The sequence below is a fragment of the Triticum urartu genome, chromosome 2A (genome assembly GCF_056163025.1).
Source record: "Triticum urartu cultivar PI428250 chromosome 2A, HENAU_Tu73, whole genome shotgun sequence".
In the NCBI taxonomy this organism is placed as follows: Eukaryota; Viridiplantae; Streptophyta; class Magnoliopsida; order Poales; family Poaceae; genus Triticum; species Triticum urartu.
Window position 1 is genome coordinate 348,487,669 of NC_141874.1, and position 18,362 is coordinate 348,506,030.

The 18,362-nt window shown below is 49.7% G+C and overlaps 1 protein-coding gene across 1 annotated transcript; it reads left to right on the plus strand.

Moving 5' to 3' along the window:
* Nucleotides 1–6,858: 6,858 nt before the first annotated feature.
* Nucleotides 6,859–9,406, plus strand: LOC147985060 (uncharacterized). Its single transcript, XM_087541388.1, has 2 exons — nucleotides 6,859–7,008; nucleotides 8,930–9,406. The coding sequence occupies exons 1-2, from the start codon at nucleotides 6,859–6,861 to the stop codon at nucleotides 9,404–9,406; spliced, it is 627 nt and encodes a 208-aa protein (XP_087397514.1).
* The last annotated feature ends 8,956 nt before the right edge of the window (nucleotides 9,407–18,362 follow it).

The window sequence follows — 18,362 nt, forward strand, 5'->3', positions numbered from 1 at the left end:
CCCGCAGAGTTAGGTATGATAGCACTGTTTGCTATCATATCAGTGGATAATGAACACTTTGCCACTGTGGTGACCCCTTAGTCTATAGAAGGAGGCCCATGGCACTCGTAGGAGGGGTTAGAAGGTTGGAAAGTTGACAACCCCAAGCCACCACGTACACGTAGTCACCTCGGGTAAACCTTGTCGGGCAAGTGTACTACGCACCACCACATCCATTCTTCCGTCAATCCACTAAAGAAGGAGTAGGGTCTTAAGCCTCGCGGCGGCCCGAACCTGGGTAAATCGATTGTGTGCTCTCTGCTGCATGGTCGTACGCTGCTCTGCTCTTTGTATAATGCGTCGTCCCCCCGCCGAACCAACAAGGGGCCGCCCGGTCCCATAGGTGGCCGAGGAAATCCTGCGACACCTCGTCGCAGGGGCTGCCTTGCCTTTGGCGGCTCCTGCCATGAGAAGAAATGCCACCACGGCCGGCCAAGGCACGCCCGTGCCCCCGAGGAACCGCTGCAGGAGTCGCGACGTGCTTGCGGGGGCGGCCTCGCCCTCTCTTGGGAGGTGGCGAGCCAGGTCCCTCCTTGGGGGCCTTCCCCTTCTCCGCGGTGAACTTCCTCGTCGGTGCCATGAGGACTACAGCGAGGCGGTGAGGCAGAGAGGAGGAAGAAGAAGCAGGCGGCGAGAAGATGGAGATGAGCATGGGAGCTCCGCCCCTCCCTTCATTTATAGCCGAGGAAGGCCAACCGCCGGCCCCCATGATCCCAGGCAATGATGGTTTTCTCTGCAAGCAGCATGGTCTCATCAAGTGGAACGGTTGTCGAGGAAGCATGGGGAAGCGGAGGCACCCACGTCCCATCAATCGCCACGCATTGACCAAGGCCGCAGGCGGTTAGAGCCCACGGCACTCTGTACTTTCCCTTTGGCTTTGCCTCGAAGCCAAGTATGAGCACGCCTTGGGACCGGGGGCTACTGTCGATGTTCTGGGAATGGGGGTACCCAGACTTGCCTACCTGCGGCCCATGACGTGGCTCTGTCAATGGTCTGGTACGACCCAGCTTCACCATCGACAACTCAAGACCCTCGAGAGGCGGACGACACCAACACCTCCCTTGGGGGGGGGGGGGCTTCCCTAGGCTAGCCCTCGAGGAGCGGAGATATCAATGCAAGGTGCACCTCGCGAGGTTCATATGACGTGAGACATGACGACCAAGGCTAGGCGAGCGCTAGCAGGCGTAGTGTACCAGTTTCCTCTTTGGTGCTAAGGAGGCAAGCGCAGGCGCGGAGTCCCGGGGGATCAGCTAAAGGTTTCTGTTCTGTTGCAACAAGACCAAGACCGCCAGGACGGAGGTCATCGCGGAGCCCACCACAGTGTCACAACCAGGAGCTTTTGCAGGCGAAGACTACTTTGGTCAGGATAGCATGTACTAGTTGTCTCACTTTGAATTTGGCTGTTCTGGGATCCCTTCCCGCCTTACATTTGGGAAGAGGACCAAGGCCACTTTAAATAGGACTTAGCCACCACCATAGATGGGGACAGATCATGCAGACCATCCTCACACCCACCACCTCATCGAGCTCAAGAACACCTCTCCTCCGGAGGTTGTTCTCCACTGTACTAGATCATCCTCAGCCCCTCGAGGCCAATCCACCACAAAGCAGGAGTAGGGTTTTACACCGCAAGGTGGCCCGAACCTGGGTAAACTGCTGCATCTCTTGTCCGTTGGGGTCGTCGAGGTAGGCCGTGAGATCAGTGAGCAGGCAAGTTGGGGAAGACGAGTTCTTTGCATGCAACCCAGTGTTCGAACCTCTCAAGGGTCTGCGGAACCTTAATCCGATAGTCATTTCATTTCTGAGTATGAGTCTTTATTGTCATTTCATAAGATCACCTGGGGGCTTCCTGCTCATTGAGCATAGATGTGACTACCCTCTTGATCTGGCTTGTACGCCTTGTTAAAAATCACTTGGGGGCTTCCTGCTCATTGAGCATAGCTATGACTACCCTATTGATCCGGCTTGTACGCCTTGTTGCAAATCACTTGGCGGCTTATTACCCAAGTAAAAGGTTACCGAAGAGAACTTGATGCATTGCATAGTTCAAACATAGGTATCATGCCTTGAGGGCTCAGTACATATCACTGGGGGGCTTCCTGTTCAATGAACATAGCTTTATTTACCCTTTTGATCAGCTTGTACACCACGTGTAAAACACCAAATTCTGGTTTATCTTGCATGGTATGTCTGCCACTCCGCCCAGGTAATCCTGGAATGACCCGCCATACTCTTGATAGTCAATCTTATAAGGACCCTGAACTTGTCAAGGTTAAAACAGTGGTTGGTCATGTGAGGTCCGGCTTACAGGTTTGAACGAAGGATTAACTCAGTGGCTGTGCAGCCCATGAACAACACTTGATATTGAGGCTTGGCAGCCTATGAAAGCCTTGTTTTTTCTGATTTGTTATTTTTTATGAACATTGTTTTAGTTCATATCCTCGTACCATATTGAAATATGGTTTAAAATTGATTCAGGCCATGTAGCCTTAATCCTTATAACTCATATTTGAGCATATCTGGGGTTTTGATAACCCGGTCTGGTTTTGGACGATGAGTCGCCAATACATTTTGATTGTGCACTTGGAGTTTTGCGATGTAAGTTTTCGGGCCGTTACCCTTGCCGCATATGGCACTGTAAGCTGGTAGTATTAACAATTCTCACAGGTATGTTATTTACTTGTTATATGAATATGCAAGGTTTTGATAACCCTCCCTGGTTATGGACTATACAGTCACGAGCAGATTTTATATGGGACATCATGACCCACCCTGGGGTAAATCGCCAGGGCACATGTTATCTGCTTGTCTGCAGAGAATGTGGTAATATGACCTGCATGATTGATAGTATTATGAGTAGAAACAGCAGATCTTCCAACATCAAGATTGGCGGTTTAAAGTGTTATGAAGATAAACATGCACGATGGCATGGCGGATCATTGTTTTCAGCTAGCCTATTACAAGGCATCATACGGCCCAAAACAATAAGTGTTGTTGCTGCGCACAAATTCTATGTGGCAGGCTGAGAGCTGCCTCGTGGTTCAGCGGCCTTGGTCTTTACGAGTTGAAGCTTCCGGGTTATCCAGCGTCGGTTCTTCTTTTTCCTCCATTGGCTAGAAATCAGGTGATCTCCAGTTGACGCCAATTACGGCTTTGAATACAGCCTCATCATCTATGAGCGTGGATGCATCAATTTCAGGGGCAAAAGTGTGCTTACGTGTTGGTGGAACAAGATCCATGACTGGATAAATCGGCGCTTTCACTTTTGCATTGTCAACAGTATAAGCCGCCTAGTACTTGGAGAGATCGGTCTCCTCAGTCAATTTGCTTGCCAAAGGACGCATCTCCCTTACGACTTTGTAAAGTCATCTACACCGAAGGGAGACCCATCTTGTTTTAAACTGGGACAACCAATGGCCAATTCCTCTGGGTCAAGCTCTGCCTACCATGCCTTGGCCCGGCTAAGGGCGGTGATGGCACCAGCTCAGGCGACTGACCGCTTTATCTCTTGTCGGTGCAACAAGCCGTGGGTCTGTTGCCCAGACTATGCATAGGCATAGGGACAAGATTGAAACACCATCCCAAGTCAGAGTTCAAAAGACTAAGAGATTCGAAGGACCAAGATACAAATCAGAGGCACCAAGATCGAGCCAGAGAAGCAAGATACCATCAAGAGAAGGTCCTCCTTTGCTGGGCAGGCGAGCCTGGCAAAGGGAGAGGCCACGCACCGAAGGAGACAATCAAGGCGCCCTGGCAAGGCCTGTCGGGACTCACGGAGACGAGGCTACCTCACCAACCACTCCACCATGACCCACGTCATCGATCAATGCGGTGTCAAGCCGCAAAGTGACTAAGTGGCAGCCATTCTCCACATGGCAGCCTCTCTCTACAGGAAAAACCCACAGATGACACCCGTCATGCGACGTGTCAAACAAGCAGGCGAGGAGCTGGCAAGATGGCCCGACAAGCCTTGCCGGGCAACCAACGATGTGACGTTGAGTGGTGCATTTTATGCGCCCTGTCAGCCCGCAGAGTTAGGTATGATAGCACTGTTTGTTATCTTATCAATGCATAATGACTACTTTGCCACTGGGTAACCATAGAGAAGGAGGCCCATGGCAACCATAGAGAAGGTTAGAAGGTTGGATAACTCACACCCTCATACACGCGTAGCCACTGCCGCCCTGAGGCAATCCCTGTCGGGAAAGTCTACTATGCTCCCCCACCACCTTTGCACCATCAATCCACCAAAGCAGGAGTAGGGTTTTACGCCCCGCGGCGGCCCGAACCTGGGTAAAATTGCCTGCACGATCGCTGTCGTGCTGCCCCACACTCGTCTACTCTTTGTGCAACGCAACGTCCCCCTGCCGAACCAGCAAGGGGCCTCTTGCTCCCTTAGGTGGTTGTGGTTTCCCGCGATATATTTGGGGCGCCAGGTAGGGGATAGCTTGCACAAACCTGAAGGCGTGTGCAGCGCGTCATCTTCATCGCCATCTTCATCTTTGACGGCGCCATCGATGATGGCGCCCAAGAAGAAACCCGGCCCTTCGTCTCACCCATCCACCTCGAAGGCTCCACCGCCCGTGGCCTCTAACGCTGCGGGAGATGCAGAGACACGCGAGGACGCGAACGTCACTTGGGATGTAGTCGGAGCGGGCAGCGTCATCACCACTTCCCCCACGGCCGACGCAGGAGCCGGAGGCATCAGAGGAGAGCAGCATCAACAACATCCCGACAACTATGCTCCACAAGGTATAGGCGATGAGGTTACTCCATCTGTGCCCCTCTCTCCCACCGACAGGCATAGCCTCAGCAACAGCGCGCGGACCAGGGTGAATCGCCGCCCTCCGACTACTCCAACCACGGTTGCGGCCGCAGAGCGTGCACCTCCCCCAGGATGGGTCAACCGAGCCACTGCGCCCGACGGAGCCGCTGGCCCTCGAGCACCTTCGCCACACCACATCCAGGTGGTCGCCCCGCAGCAGCAGCGGGGGCGCTGTGCTATCGCCGCTGGCATGGTCAGGAGCCGAGGGATGGTGCGATCGACTTCATCATCACCCCTGCCAAGTACAGCTTCGGAGGCCATGGCGCGGGCTCAACTCTGCTGAGGTTTCTGCCAGCGACCGAGTAGATGGACAAATGGCGTGCCACCATCCAAAGTCTGCTCGGTTTCACCGAAGCTGGGGGCTCGCGGTGAGCTGGCCCGCCGGGACCTTCCCAAGCGACAGCAACAGCTCATGTTGTTAACCGTACAAAAGAGGTCATCCCCACGGTGTAGTCCCCGCCACGGCAGCCAGCACAAGCACAACAGAATCTAGGCCCCGATGATGTCTCGATGGCCTCTTCTGACCCTCGAGCACATCCAGGCCAATGACGAGCCCCAAAGGATATGCGGAGAGGAGGCACGCGCGTCGTTGCCGAACAATGCCGCGACGACCTCCGCCGGACCGACAGGTGTGACGGCCCCTACATCGACGAGACCGCGCTCAATGTTGGCGGGTGCCTACCTTCCAAGGTTGGCTGCCCTACCTTTACTTATGAGCTGCGGCAAGTCCGTTCGCCGTCCATTCGCATGTTCAATCTAGAGACACCTGAGAAGTACAATGGGAGGCTGAACCCGACAGAGTTCCTGAGCATCTACACCATCGTTATTCAGGCTACAGGGGGAAGAGATGTGAAGGTGTTTGACAACTACTTCCCTTTGGCCCTCAAGGTCAATGTGAGGTCTTGGCTGATGCACCTGCCGGAGAACTCCATTTCATTGTGGGCTGACCGGTGCCACGAGTTCATTGGCACCTTCACTGGCGGCCATCAATAACCAGGCCGACCCAGCGACTTGCAACTTCTCCAGTAGAAGGAAGGAGAAACCCTCCGTAAGTATTTATAGAGATTCAGCAAAGTTCATAGCAACATCCCAAATATCCACCCAGTAGCTGTGATAGCTGCCTTCCAGTCCAATGTGCGCAACCTCCGCATTTGTTCCAAGATGAACGTGCAGTTGCCCAAGACTGTGAAGGAGCTTACACCCTAGTGGATAAATGTGCCTGGATGGAGGAGGGAAGGAAGTTTCCCGTAGAGGAAGATTGTGCCAATGTTGATTCAGAAGATGATGATGAATCAACCAGCCAGAAGAAGAGCAAGAAGCGCAGTAAGAAGCGGAGGGATAAGGCAGTGATGACTGTTGAATGATCGGGTACACCTAGTACCAACAAGAAGGCCAAAGATGAGGCCCCCGGCAAGGAAGCTGCCGTGTGCACTAACTACCGGGAAGCCGCTGCTGCCGAGAAAGCCGGGAAAGGTGATGGGCCGTATCGCAAGATTGATCGGACCAAGGGCCATGACCTTCAAGAGTGTTATCAGGTTGAGCAGCTTGTCAAGAGACAGAGAGCGGAGTATGAGAAGCGTGACAAGGAAAAAGGTCAGAATGTTGCTAGCGGTAAGGGCCGAGGTGGTGAAGTAAATTGCCCTGGCAAACCCTTTCGGAATCAAGGAAAACCTGCCAGAGGCCGAGAGAAGGAAGCTTGTGATGATGAGAGTGATGGAGGGGATGAAGAGGAAACCAGTGAGCAAGAGTTTCAGAAGGCCACTGACGCCATGTGCATTGACGGGGGTGCATCTCTACACACCTCCCATCGCCAACTCAAGCGGCAGGACCGAGAAGTCAATGCCGTGGAACCAGCACCAGAGGCCCGGAAGCCGCTCATGTGGTCCCGTACGCCCTCCATCTTTGACGAGAAGGATCATCCTAGCTGAACCACTGCGGTAGTGTGTTTGCCATTGTTGGTCTCCCCAACAATTCGCAACCTCAAGGTGACAAAGATGTTGGTCGACGGCGGGGCCGCATTGAATCTGATCTCCCCAGCAGTTATCAGCAAGATTCAGATAGTAGAGGAAGAACTAGAGGTTACCAGCACGTTTCAAGGAGTTAATCCTGGCAGGAACCATCCTAAGGGAAAGGTCACATTGCCGGTAACATTTGGGGGAGAACTAAACTACCGGACTAAGAGGATTGTGTTTGATGTGGTCGATCTCCCCCTGCCATACAATGGAATTCTTGGACACTCGGCCTTGTCTAAATTCATGGTGGCCTCCCACTATGCCTACAACACCTTGAAGATGCCTGGGAGTCATCACCATCCCATCAGATGAGAAGGATGCAATCATTTGTGTGGACAAGATGTATCGGGACGCGGTCACGGCAGAGGCAGCGACAACAGTGGTTCCCGCTAAGGAAAACAAAGGAAAAAAGAGGGATTGTAGGGCCTCCGGTAAGGACTCCGAGAAGCATGCCCCCACCGAGTGCACGGCACCCGCTGACGACGTTCCTGAGTGTTCCAACAACAAGAAATCCAAGGTCAATGCACCCCAAGTGAAGAAGGTCCCAGCAGGGCTAGCTGGCATTGATGGTACTTTCACTATCAGTGCCACCCTCTATGACAAATAGGAAAGTGCGCTCGTTGCCTTCCTACGAGCGAATATCGATGTGTTTGCTTGGCAACCATCTGATATCCCCGGTGTTCCCAGGGAGGCAATCGAGCACCACCTTGTTGTCTGTCCACACGCCTGGCCTGTCAAGCAGAAAGTCCGAAAGCAGGCCTTGGAGAAGCAGCAGTTCATTGCGGAAGAGAACAAGAAACTTGAGGCAGCTGGTTTGGTCAGAGGAATGTTGCATCCCACGTGGTTGGCAAATCCAGTGGTAGTCCGGAAGGCTAACAGGAAGTGGAGGCTTTGCATAGATTTCACGGGTCTCAACAAAGCTTACCCGAAGGACCCGTTTCCCTTGCCGCATATTGATCAGATTGTGGACTCCACTTGAGGTTGTGATTTTCTCTCCATCCTGGATGCATATTCTGGGTATCACCAAATCTTCACGTTCAAGGAAGATGAGAAGAAGACGTCCTTCATTACTCCATGTGGTACATACTGTTTTGTCCGCATGCCGTTCGAATTAAAGAGTGTCGGGTCCACTTTTGCAAAGGCAGTCCAAATTGGTTTTGAGCCACAGCCGCACAGAAACATAGAAGCTTATATGGATGACATTGTGGTCAAGACCAAGGATAGAGCCACCCTTATTCAGGATTTGGAGGAGACATTTGCTAATCTGCGCAAGATAAATTTGAAGCTCAACCCGGAGAAGTGTGTATTTGGTGTTCCCTCCGGCAACTTGCTTGGGTTCTTCGTATCCTATCGCGCGATCGAAGCCAACCCCGACAATATCAAAGCCATCAAGAAGATCCAAGCGCCAAGGACAGTAAAGGATGTGAGGTGTCTGACAGGATGCATTGCCGCTCTAAGCAGATTCATCTCCAAGTCCGCCGAGCATGCCTTGTCATTCTTCAAAATTTTGAAGAAGGCATGGCCTATGAAGTGGACCCCGGAAGCAGATGCATCTTTGCAATAGTTGAAGGCCTAGTTGTCCTCTGTGCCTACCTTTGTTGCTCCCAAACCCCAGGATCCATTGCTCCTGTACTTAGCGGCAACCAACCAGGTGGTCAGTGCAGCCTTGGTAGCGCAGCGAGAAGTGGATGAGCCAGAGAGTGAACAGGGATCGGCAGAGTCAGAGAAGGATTAGGACAGCAATGGGCACGACAACGAGACCAACCCCAAGGATGGGGCAAGTAAGAAAGTGGCGCAGCACCCAGTGTACTTTGTCAGCTCCCTGTTACAGGGAGATACATCGAGGTACTCTGGCATGCAAAAGTTGATCTTTGGTCTCATCATGGCCTCAAGGAAACTGCGCCACTACTTCCAAGCCCATGAGATCACGGTTGTCACTCGTTTCCCATTGCCGAGGATACTCTGAAACTGTAAGGCTACTGGCAGAATACTGGAGTGGGCTTTCGATTTATCCAGTTTTGGTTTGATGTTTGAAATCACATCAATTATTCAGAGCAGGGCATTGGTAGGGTTTATTGCAGAATGGACGCCAACCCCTGATGAGGAAGTAACAAAGACAGTTATCCTCGGCAAGGAGTCGCCCCAAGAATGGATTTTGTATTTTGATGGTCCTTTTTCCCTACAAGGTGCAGGAGATGGCGTGCTTCTTGTCGCCCCCTCCGGGGAGCACTTGAAGTACGTCATCCAAATGCATTTTTCCTGGGAAGAAGCAACCAACAATATAGCTGAGTATGAAGTGCTCCTTGCCGAGCTCAGGATTACAGCCGAATTGGGAATTAAGAAGCTGATCATTGGAGGGGATTCACAACTTATGGTGAGACAAGTCAACAAGGATTACCAAAGTCCATTAATGGAGGCATACGTCGGGGAAGTGAGGACATTGGACGAGCTCTTTGATGGATTGCAAAACGAGCACGTACCCCGTGCGGAAAACAGCATAGTTGATCATCTGTCAAAGTGTGCTGCGTAGAAGCTTCCTGTGGAACCAGGGACTTTTGTTCTCCATCTCACTCAACCCTCCGTATCCCCAGCAAAAATGGCCTGGAAAAGGAGAAAGTTGGACTCTAGTAAGCCTCTCCCAGTAGAGTTGTCCGCTCATGGCAGAGAGCCTGTCGGAAGCAACTCCTCACAGTCTGTCAGACCACACCCTCCAGCCGGGCCCATGGACCCCGCGAGCGCGGCATATGCTCCCGTAGCAGAGGAGGTGCCGCTAGTCCTTGTTGCCGAGCCCAGGCTCCAACTTCGGCAAGGCACTTGTCCACTTCCTCCAAACCGGAGAGCTTCCGGGCAACCAAGATGAAGCTGAAAAAGTAGCCCAGAGGGCCAGTATGTACCAGTTTGTCGATGACACTCTATACAAAAGAAGGCCCAACAGTGTGAAATTCAAGTGTGTCTGCTGGGAAGAAGGAAAGGAACTGCTCGCTGAGATACACAAGGGCATGTGCGGCTCCCACATTGGACCAAGGGCATTAGTTGGGAAAGCATTCCGGCAAGGATTCTATTGGCCCACAACCCTCCAAGATGCGGTCAAGCAAGTCACCAAATGTGAATCCTGCCAGTTCCATTCCAAGAAAACCCACCTGCGTGCCCAAGCTCTTTAAACAATCCCTCTATCATGGTCATTTTTTATCTGGGGGCTCGATATCCTCGGCCCCTTCCCCGAGCAATCGGGGGCTTTGAATTCTTGTTTGTTGCTATCGACAAGTTTACGAAGTGGTCGGAAGTGACTGCCATGAGAAAGGTGACTGCTCAGTCAGCTATCAAGTTCTTGAAAGAGCTGGTGTGTCGTTTGGGAGTTCCGGCAAGGATCATTACCGACAATGGCACCCAGTTCACGAGTCGCGCCTTCATGCAATATGTTCATGCCCTCGGATGCAAGATCTCATTTGCCTCTATGGCACAACCCTGGAGCAATGGACAAGCTGAGAGGGCAAACACGGAAGTGTTGTCCGGACTCAAGACGAGAACCTTTGATACGCTGCAGAAGCACGGCAGGCGGTGGATTGAAGAGCTGTCGGTAGTTCTTTGGTCCCTCAGAACGACATCAAACCGAGCAACCGGGCAGACTCCCTTCTCCCTGGTATACGGGGCAGAAGCAGTTATCCCTACGGAACTCATTTACGAGTCGCCTCAAGTGCCTGCCTATGATGAAGTAGCGCAAGATCAGCACCAGCATGACGACGCTGTGCTACTCGAGGAGAACCGTCTCCGGGCTGCTACGTGTGCTGCATGCAATCAGCAAGCCCTGCATCGCTATCATAGTCGTAGGGTTCATGCTCGATGTTTTGAGGAAGGTGATCTTGTCCTTAGGCGTGTTCAGTCTGCCAAGGGTATAAACAAGTTGTCACCGGAGTGGGAAGGCCCTTACCGGGTAGTACGAGTCACCAGACCTGGCGTAGTCCGTCTGGAGACTGGAGATGGCACTCAGTTGCAAAACTCATGGAATATTGAGCATCTTCGCAAGTTCTAAGTGCGGCTGTCAGGCCCTGCCCAGCAGCCACCCTTTTATACAGGCCTTACCTCAGCTACATGTAACCCCTTGTACAAAGCCAGGGCGATGCCCCTATGCAAGAGAAAATAAAGAAGCACCGTGGGGGCCCCGACCAAGATTGCATGCATGCAAAAGCATTCCAAGATCACTGCATAAGCATTTCATGAGCATTTATATATACATATAGATAGAATCGCATCTTGCATTCATTCCCATCTGCATGAAGATGCAGGTTCCTACCGTGAATTTGGCTTTGACAAGGAGTTGAGAAGATTGCCCAGCACTGCAACCCCCGGCAAGCCAACAGATAAGTTCTACCTCATGTCCTTTAGTTTTCTGTAAGATATAACTTGTGCATAAGAAAACCTCTCCACTCTTTGAGGCTTAGGTGCTCCCATCCCTGACTTGAACGTTGCTTCGGTCAGGATGGTCATAGTGGCCTTTGGTAAAAAGAAGTTGGCGGGGGGCTGGTCCCTTTGTCTATCACCCGGTAGACGTAGCTCTCCGGCAGACAAAAAGGGTTCCCGCAGGATAGCCTGCCAGGGAAAACTTGTTTATTTACATTAAAGAGGCATCTCACCTCTGCATGGACATACATGTAACACCCACAATGCGGCTATATCTCCCACCTGTCGGGGCACGACTTAGAGGCATAGCCGCATGGTAGGCTTGTCGCAAGAGGGGTAATCTTCACACATCCCATGTACTGAATAAGAAAGGGATAAAGAGTTGGCTTACAATCGCCACTTCACACAAATACCAGTTAAACATACATCATCCAGAGTACAAACAAGGTCCGACTACGGAACAAAAATAAAAGAAGACAACCCCAAATGCTAGATCCCCGATCGTCCCAACTGGGCTCCACTACTGATCAACAGGAAACAAAACAAAACAACGATCAAGATGTTCATCGAGCTCCCACTTGAGCTCGGTTGCGCCACCTGCATCGGTACCATCGGCACCTTCAACTGTTTGGAAGTATCTGTGAGTCACGAGGACTCAACAATCTCACACCCGTGAGATCAAGACTATTTAAGCTTATGGGTAGGAAGGGGTAGTAAGGTGGAGCTGCAGCAAGCACTAGCATATATGGTAGCTAACATACACAAATAAGAGTGAGAAGAGAAGCAACACAACGGTCGTGAACTAGAAGTGATCCTGAATCTACTTACGTTCAAGCATAACACAAGAACTGTGTTCACTTCCCGGACTCCGCCGAGAAGAGACCATCATGGTTACACACGTGGTTGATTCATTTTAATTAAGTTAAGTGTCAAGTTCTCTACAACCGGACATTAAAAAATTCCCATCTGCCACATAACCGCGAGCACGGCTTTCGAAAGTTCAAGCCCTACAGGGGTGTCCCAACTTAGCCCATCACAAGCTCTCACGGTCAACGAAGGATATTCCTTCTCCCGGGAAGACTCGACAAGTCTTGGAATCCCGATTACAAGACATTTCGACAATCGTAAAACAAGACTAGCAAGACCTCCCAAATGTGCCGACAAATCCCGATAGGAGCTGCACATATCTCATTCTCAGGGCACACCGGATAGGTCAAGCTACGAGTAAAACCAACCCTCAAGTTTCCCCGAGGTGGCCTCGCATGCTGCCCAGTTCGGACCAACACTTAGAGAAGCACTGGCCCGAGGGGGTTAAAATAAAGATGACCATCGGGAGCGCGACTCCCAAGCAAAAAGTATAGGTGGTGGAGAGGCAAATGGTAAAACCAAGGTTGGGCCTTGCTGAAGGAGTTTTATTCAAAGCGAACTGTCAAGGGGTTCCCATAACACCCGACCGCGTAAGGAACGCAAAACCAAGGAGCATAACCCCGGTATGATGGAAACTAGGGCGGTAAGAGTGGAACAAAACACCAGGCATAAGGTCGAGCCTTCCACCCTTTACCAAGTATATAGATGCATTAATTAAATAAGATATAATGTGATATCCCAACAATATCCATGTTCCAACATGGAACAAGCTTCATCTTCACCTGCAACTAGCAATGCTATAAGAGGGGCTGAGCAAAAGTGGTAACATAGCCAAACAACGGTTTGCTAGGAAGGTGGGTTAGAGGATTGACATGGCAATTTGGGAGGCATGATATAGCAAGGGGTAGGTAGCGCGACATAGCAATAGAGCGAACAACTAGCAAGCAAAGATAGAAGTTATTTCGAGGGTATGGTCATCGTGCCTGCAAAGTTCTCAGAGTTGTCGAAAGCTTGATCCTTGAAAGCGCACTCAACAGGTCCTCATCACGTACTCGTCTCCCAGCTCTACCCAAAGCAAGAACACAAGCAATGGAACAACAATCAATCACAGTGTAATGCACAAGCAACATGATGCAATACATGGCATGATATGCGAGATGTGATATGCAATGCATATGCGTGCTCCGATAGGGAAAGAATGATGAAGGCATCAACTTGGAAAACCAAGTATGCCGCTGGAAAGATGAGATGATTTGGGTTGAAATCAATATAAAGATCACCAGAAACGGACGCACGGTTTGCGAATGGCAAGCAAAACAAGAATGGTGCAAAATTGTAATTAACAGCATGATGCTACTTAGAATGTAACAAGAAACTAAGCTACTGCACTCCAACATAACAACAAAGCATATGGCAGAGATGTACAAGAGATGCTTGACAAAACATGAACACTGATCTATGACTAAAAGACACTAGAACAGGTTCAAACAAGCATGGTAAAAGTGCAAAAGATATCAGCATTCACAGACTTGGTGAAAATACTAACATGCCAAAAACAACATCGAGAAGCAATGTTTAGAGCAAGCAAACAACATGCTAGAGGAACATATCATAGCAGAAAAAGGCATGGCATGATTCTACTAAAAGGATACAACAAAAGACCCTTACTGAACATGAGCCAAAAAGGAACAGAAGATATGGTGGAACCCATGTAAACATAGCAAGTTTTATTAACAGCTTCAGACTTAGCAGAAAAACAAAGCATGGCAAAAACAGATTTATGAAGGCAACTTTGCGAGCTCATGCCACTCACCACAAAGCATTGAATGACAATACAAGCATATCGACAGCAAGATGACATGTTCACGAAGCTAACCATGGCAAGAGCAAGTTCGTAGGATGCATGGATCACTAGCAACAACCATGGCAAAATTGATTAACATGTTAATATTCTACCAGGAACATTTTATAGCAAAAGTAGAGCAAGAACAAGACATGCTAGGGCACTCCATAATTGCAAACAGGGGCATGGATGGATAGAGCATAATCACGTATTCAAAACACCCTTACTAAAGTATCCCAAAATAAGCATGGATCTCACTGTAGCATCAAGTTTACATGGCATCAAAATAACAACAGGAAAAGACTTCGCAAAATCACGAAGCCTAGTTTGCATGCTTGTGCTAGTCGCCACATAGATCAAAAAAAATACAAGGATTGCACCTCCACAAAGATGGCATGTTGTAGATCAAACCACATGTAGACCTCATACTCATATGATGCACACATCAAATGCAAGAAAAATGACAAAACCTCATAAACTGGTACCAGCAGTTAACATTTTATAGCACTCTTGCATCAATGAAAAATGCATCAAAAAGGGTAGTAACGTGCATGGAAATGCATCTAACCTGAAGAGCTCATCGAGATGAACAATTTGATATATCATATGCATCATGGTGCTACGGTCGCCGAGATACGATGTGATGAAGGGAGCATAAAAAATAATGCAGAAAAGGGACTTAGACGAAATCGGGGTCAACCTAGGGTTTGCATGCTTCCCGATGCACGACTCGATCTCGCCGGAGTTGGAGTTCGTCGGAGTTGCGGGCGGTGGATGTAACACCCACAATGCGGCTATATCTCCCACATGCCAGGGCACGACTTAGAGGCATAGCCGCACGATAGGCATGTCGCAAGAGGGGTAATCTTTACATCTCCCATGTATTGAATAAGAAAGGGATAAAGAGTTGGCTTACAGTCGCCACTTCACACAATACATAAATAAACCATACATCATCCAAGGTACAATCAAAGGTCCGACTACGGAACCAAAATAAAGAAAGACAACCCCAAATGCTAGATCCCCGATCGTCCCAACTGGGCTCCTCTACTGATCATCCGGAAAAGAAACATAGTAACGGCCCGAATTCTCATCGAACTCCCACTTGAGTTCGGTAGCGTCCCCTGCACCGGCACCATCGACACCTGCATCTATTTGGAAGTATATGTGAGTCACGGGGACTCGACAATCTCACACCCGTGAGATCAAGACTATTTAAGCTTAAGTGTAGGAAAGGGTGGTGAGGTGGAGCTGCAGCAAGCACTAGCATATAAGGTGGCTAACATACGCAAAAGAGAGCGAGAAGAGAAGCAACACACGGTCGAGAAGCTAATAGTGATCAAGAAGTGATCCTTAAGCTACTTACGCTCAAGCATAACATGAGACTGTGTTCTCTTCCCGGACTCTGCCGAAAAGAGACCATCACGGCTACACATGCGGTTGATTCATTTTTGATTAAGTTAAGTGTCAAGTTCTCTACAATCGGGTATTAACAAATTCCCATCTTCCCATAACCATGGGCACGGCTTTCGAAAGTTCAAACCCTGCAGGGGTGTCCCAACTTAGCCCATCATAAACTCTCACGGTCAACAAAGGATATTCCTTCTCCCAGGAAGACCCGATCAGTCTCGGAATCCCGGTTACAAGACATTTCGGCAATGGTAAAACAAGACCAGCAAAGCCACCCGATGTGCCGACAAATCCCGATAGGAGTCGCACGTATCTCGTTATCAGGGCAACACCAGATGAGACAGGCTACGAGTAAAACCAACCCTCGAGTTTCCCCGAGGTGGCCCCGCAGTCGGCTCGGTTCGGACCAACACTCAAAGGAGCACTGGCCCGGGGGGGTTTAAAATATAGATGACCCTTGAGTTTGCAGAACCCAAGGGAAGGTATATGGTGGTAGGTAGGCAAATGGTAAAACCAAGGTTAGGCCTTGCTGGAGGAGTTTTATTCAAAGTAAACTGTCAAGGGGTTCCCATAACACCCAACCGCATAAGGAACGCAAAATCAAGGAACATAACACCGGTATGACGGAAACTAGGGCGGCAAGAGTGGAACAAAACACCAGGCATAAGGCCGAGCCTTCCACCCTTTACCAAGTATATAGGTGCATTAAAGTAAATAAGATATAATAATGATATCCCAACAATATCCATGTTCCAACATGGAACAAACTTCATCTTCACCTGCAACTAGCAACACTATAAGAGGGGCTGAGCAAAAGCGGTAACATAGCCAAACAACGATTTGCTAGGAAAGGTGGGTTAGAGGCTTGACATGGCAATATGGGAGGCATGATATAGCAAGTGGTAGGTAGCGCGACATAGCAATAGAGTGAACAACTAGCAAGCAAAGATAGAAGTGATTTCGAGGGTATGATCATCTTGCTTGCAAAGTTCTCGGAGTTGACGAAAGCTTGATCCTCGTTAGAGTACCCAACAGGTTCCTCGATCACATACTCGTCTCCCGGCTCTACCCAAAGCAAGAACACAAGCAAAGGACCAACAATCAATCATGGTGCAATGCACAAGCAACATGATGCAAAACATAACATGATATGCAAGACATGATATGCAATGCATATGCGTGCTTCGGAAGGGAAAGAATGAACAAGGCATAAACTTGGCGAACCAAGTGTGCCGCTGGAAAGATGAGATAATTTCGGTCGAAATCGATATAAAGATCACCGGAAACGGATGCACGGTTTGCAATTGGCAAGCAAAACAAGAATGGCACAATTCTGTGATTAACAGCACGATGCCATCTAGGATGCAACAAGAAACTAAGCTACTACACTCCAACATAGCAACCAAGCACATGGAAGTGATGTTAAAGTGATGCTTGACAAAACATTAACACTGAGCTACGGCTAAATCACACAAGAGCAGGTTCAAACAAGCATGGCAAAAGTGCAAAAGATATCAGCTTCACAGACTTAGTGAAAATACTAACATGCCAGAAATAACATCAGGAAGCAATGTTTAGAGCAAGAAAACAACATGCTACAGAAACAAATCATAGCAAACAAAGGCATGGCATGATTCTACGAAATGCATAGAACAAAAGTCCCTTACTGATCATGAGCCAAAAAGGCACAAAAGATATGATGGCGCCCATGTAAACATAGCAAGTTTTATTAACAGTTTCAGACTTAGCAGAAAACAGAGCATGGCATAAACAGCATTATGAAGGTAGCTTTGCGAGCTCAAATCACTCACCACAAAGCATTGCATGACAAAAAAAAGCATAGCATCAGCAATATGACATATTCATGCAGCTAACCATGGGAAGAGCAAGTTCATAGCATGCATGGATCACTAGCAACAACCATGTCAAAATTGATTAACATGTAAACAATCTGCCAGGAACATTTTATAGCAAAAGTTGAGCAAGATTAAGACATGCTAGTGCACTCCATAATTGCAAACAGGGGCATGGATGGATATAGCATAACCATATGTCCAAAACACCCTTACTGAAGAAACTCAAAACAGGCATGTATCTCACTGTAGCATCAAGTTTGCATGGCATCAAAATAACAGCAGGAAAATGACTTGGCCAAAACCTAAGTCCCTGAAATCAGCAATATCACGAAAGCTAATTTGCATGCTTGTGCTAGTCACCAAAAAGATCACAAAAATACATGGCAAGCACCTCTATAAAGATGGAATGGCATAGTTCAAAACACATGTAGAGCTCATGCCCATATGAAGCACACATCAAATGTGGCAAAAATGATAAAACATCATAATCTGATAAGTAACAGCAGTAAACATTTTATAGCACTCTTGCACCAATGATTTGGGCATCAAGATGAACTCAAACCAGCATGCCACAATGGAATGAAATAAAGAGCATCTCACAATGAACATTTTGATATATGATTCGCATGAAACGGAGCTACGATCACGGAGATATGACATGGTGAAGGAGGCATTAAAACATCAGTGATTCGAGACTTAGAGAAAATATACCCTCCAAAAAACTGGACGGGGTTGAAACGGGACGGAGGGGATCCGGGACGGAGGGACGTCGTTTGGTTGGCAGGTCGAGGAGATCCGGCTACGGGGTGGATGAGGCCATCCCGGCACGGAGTCGCCGCCGACGAGCGACGCAGGAGGTCGGAGACGATGGCTCGGCCAGATCCGGCGCCAGGGCTTCTCCTCCGGCCGGATCAGGGCTGGATCCGGCGCGGCGAGGTGCGGCACCGGAGCGGGCCGAGGGGCGGCGAGGAGTGCGGAGGAACGGGGAGGCGCCAGCGAGGTGCTGTGCGGCGGCGCAGCGGCCAGAGCGGAGGGAGGCGGCGGCGGGCGCGGTCGGTGGCGGTGGACACGGGCGGTGGGCGAGCGGCGCGAGGAGGCGGGCGGACGGTCCA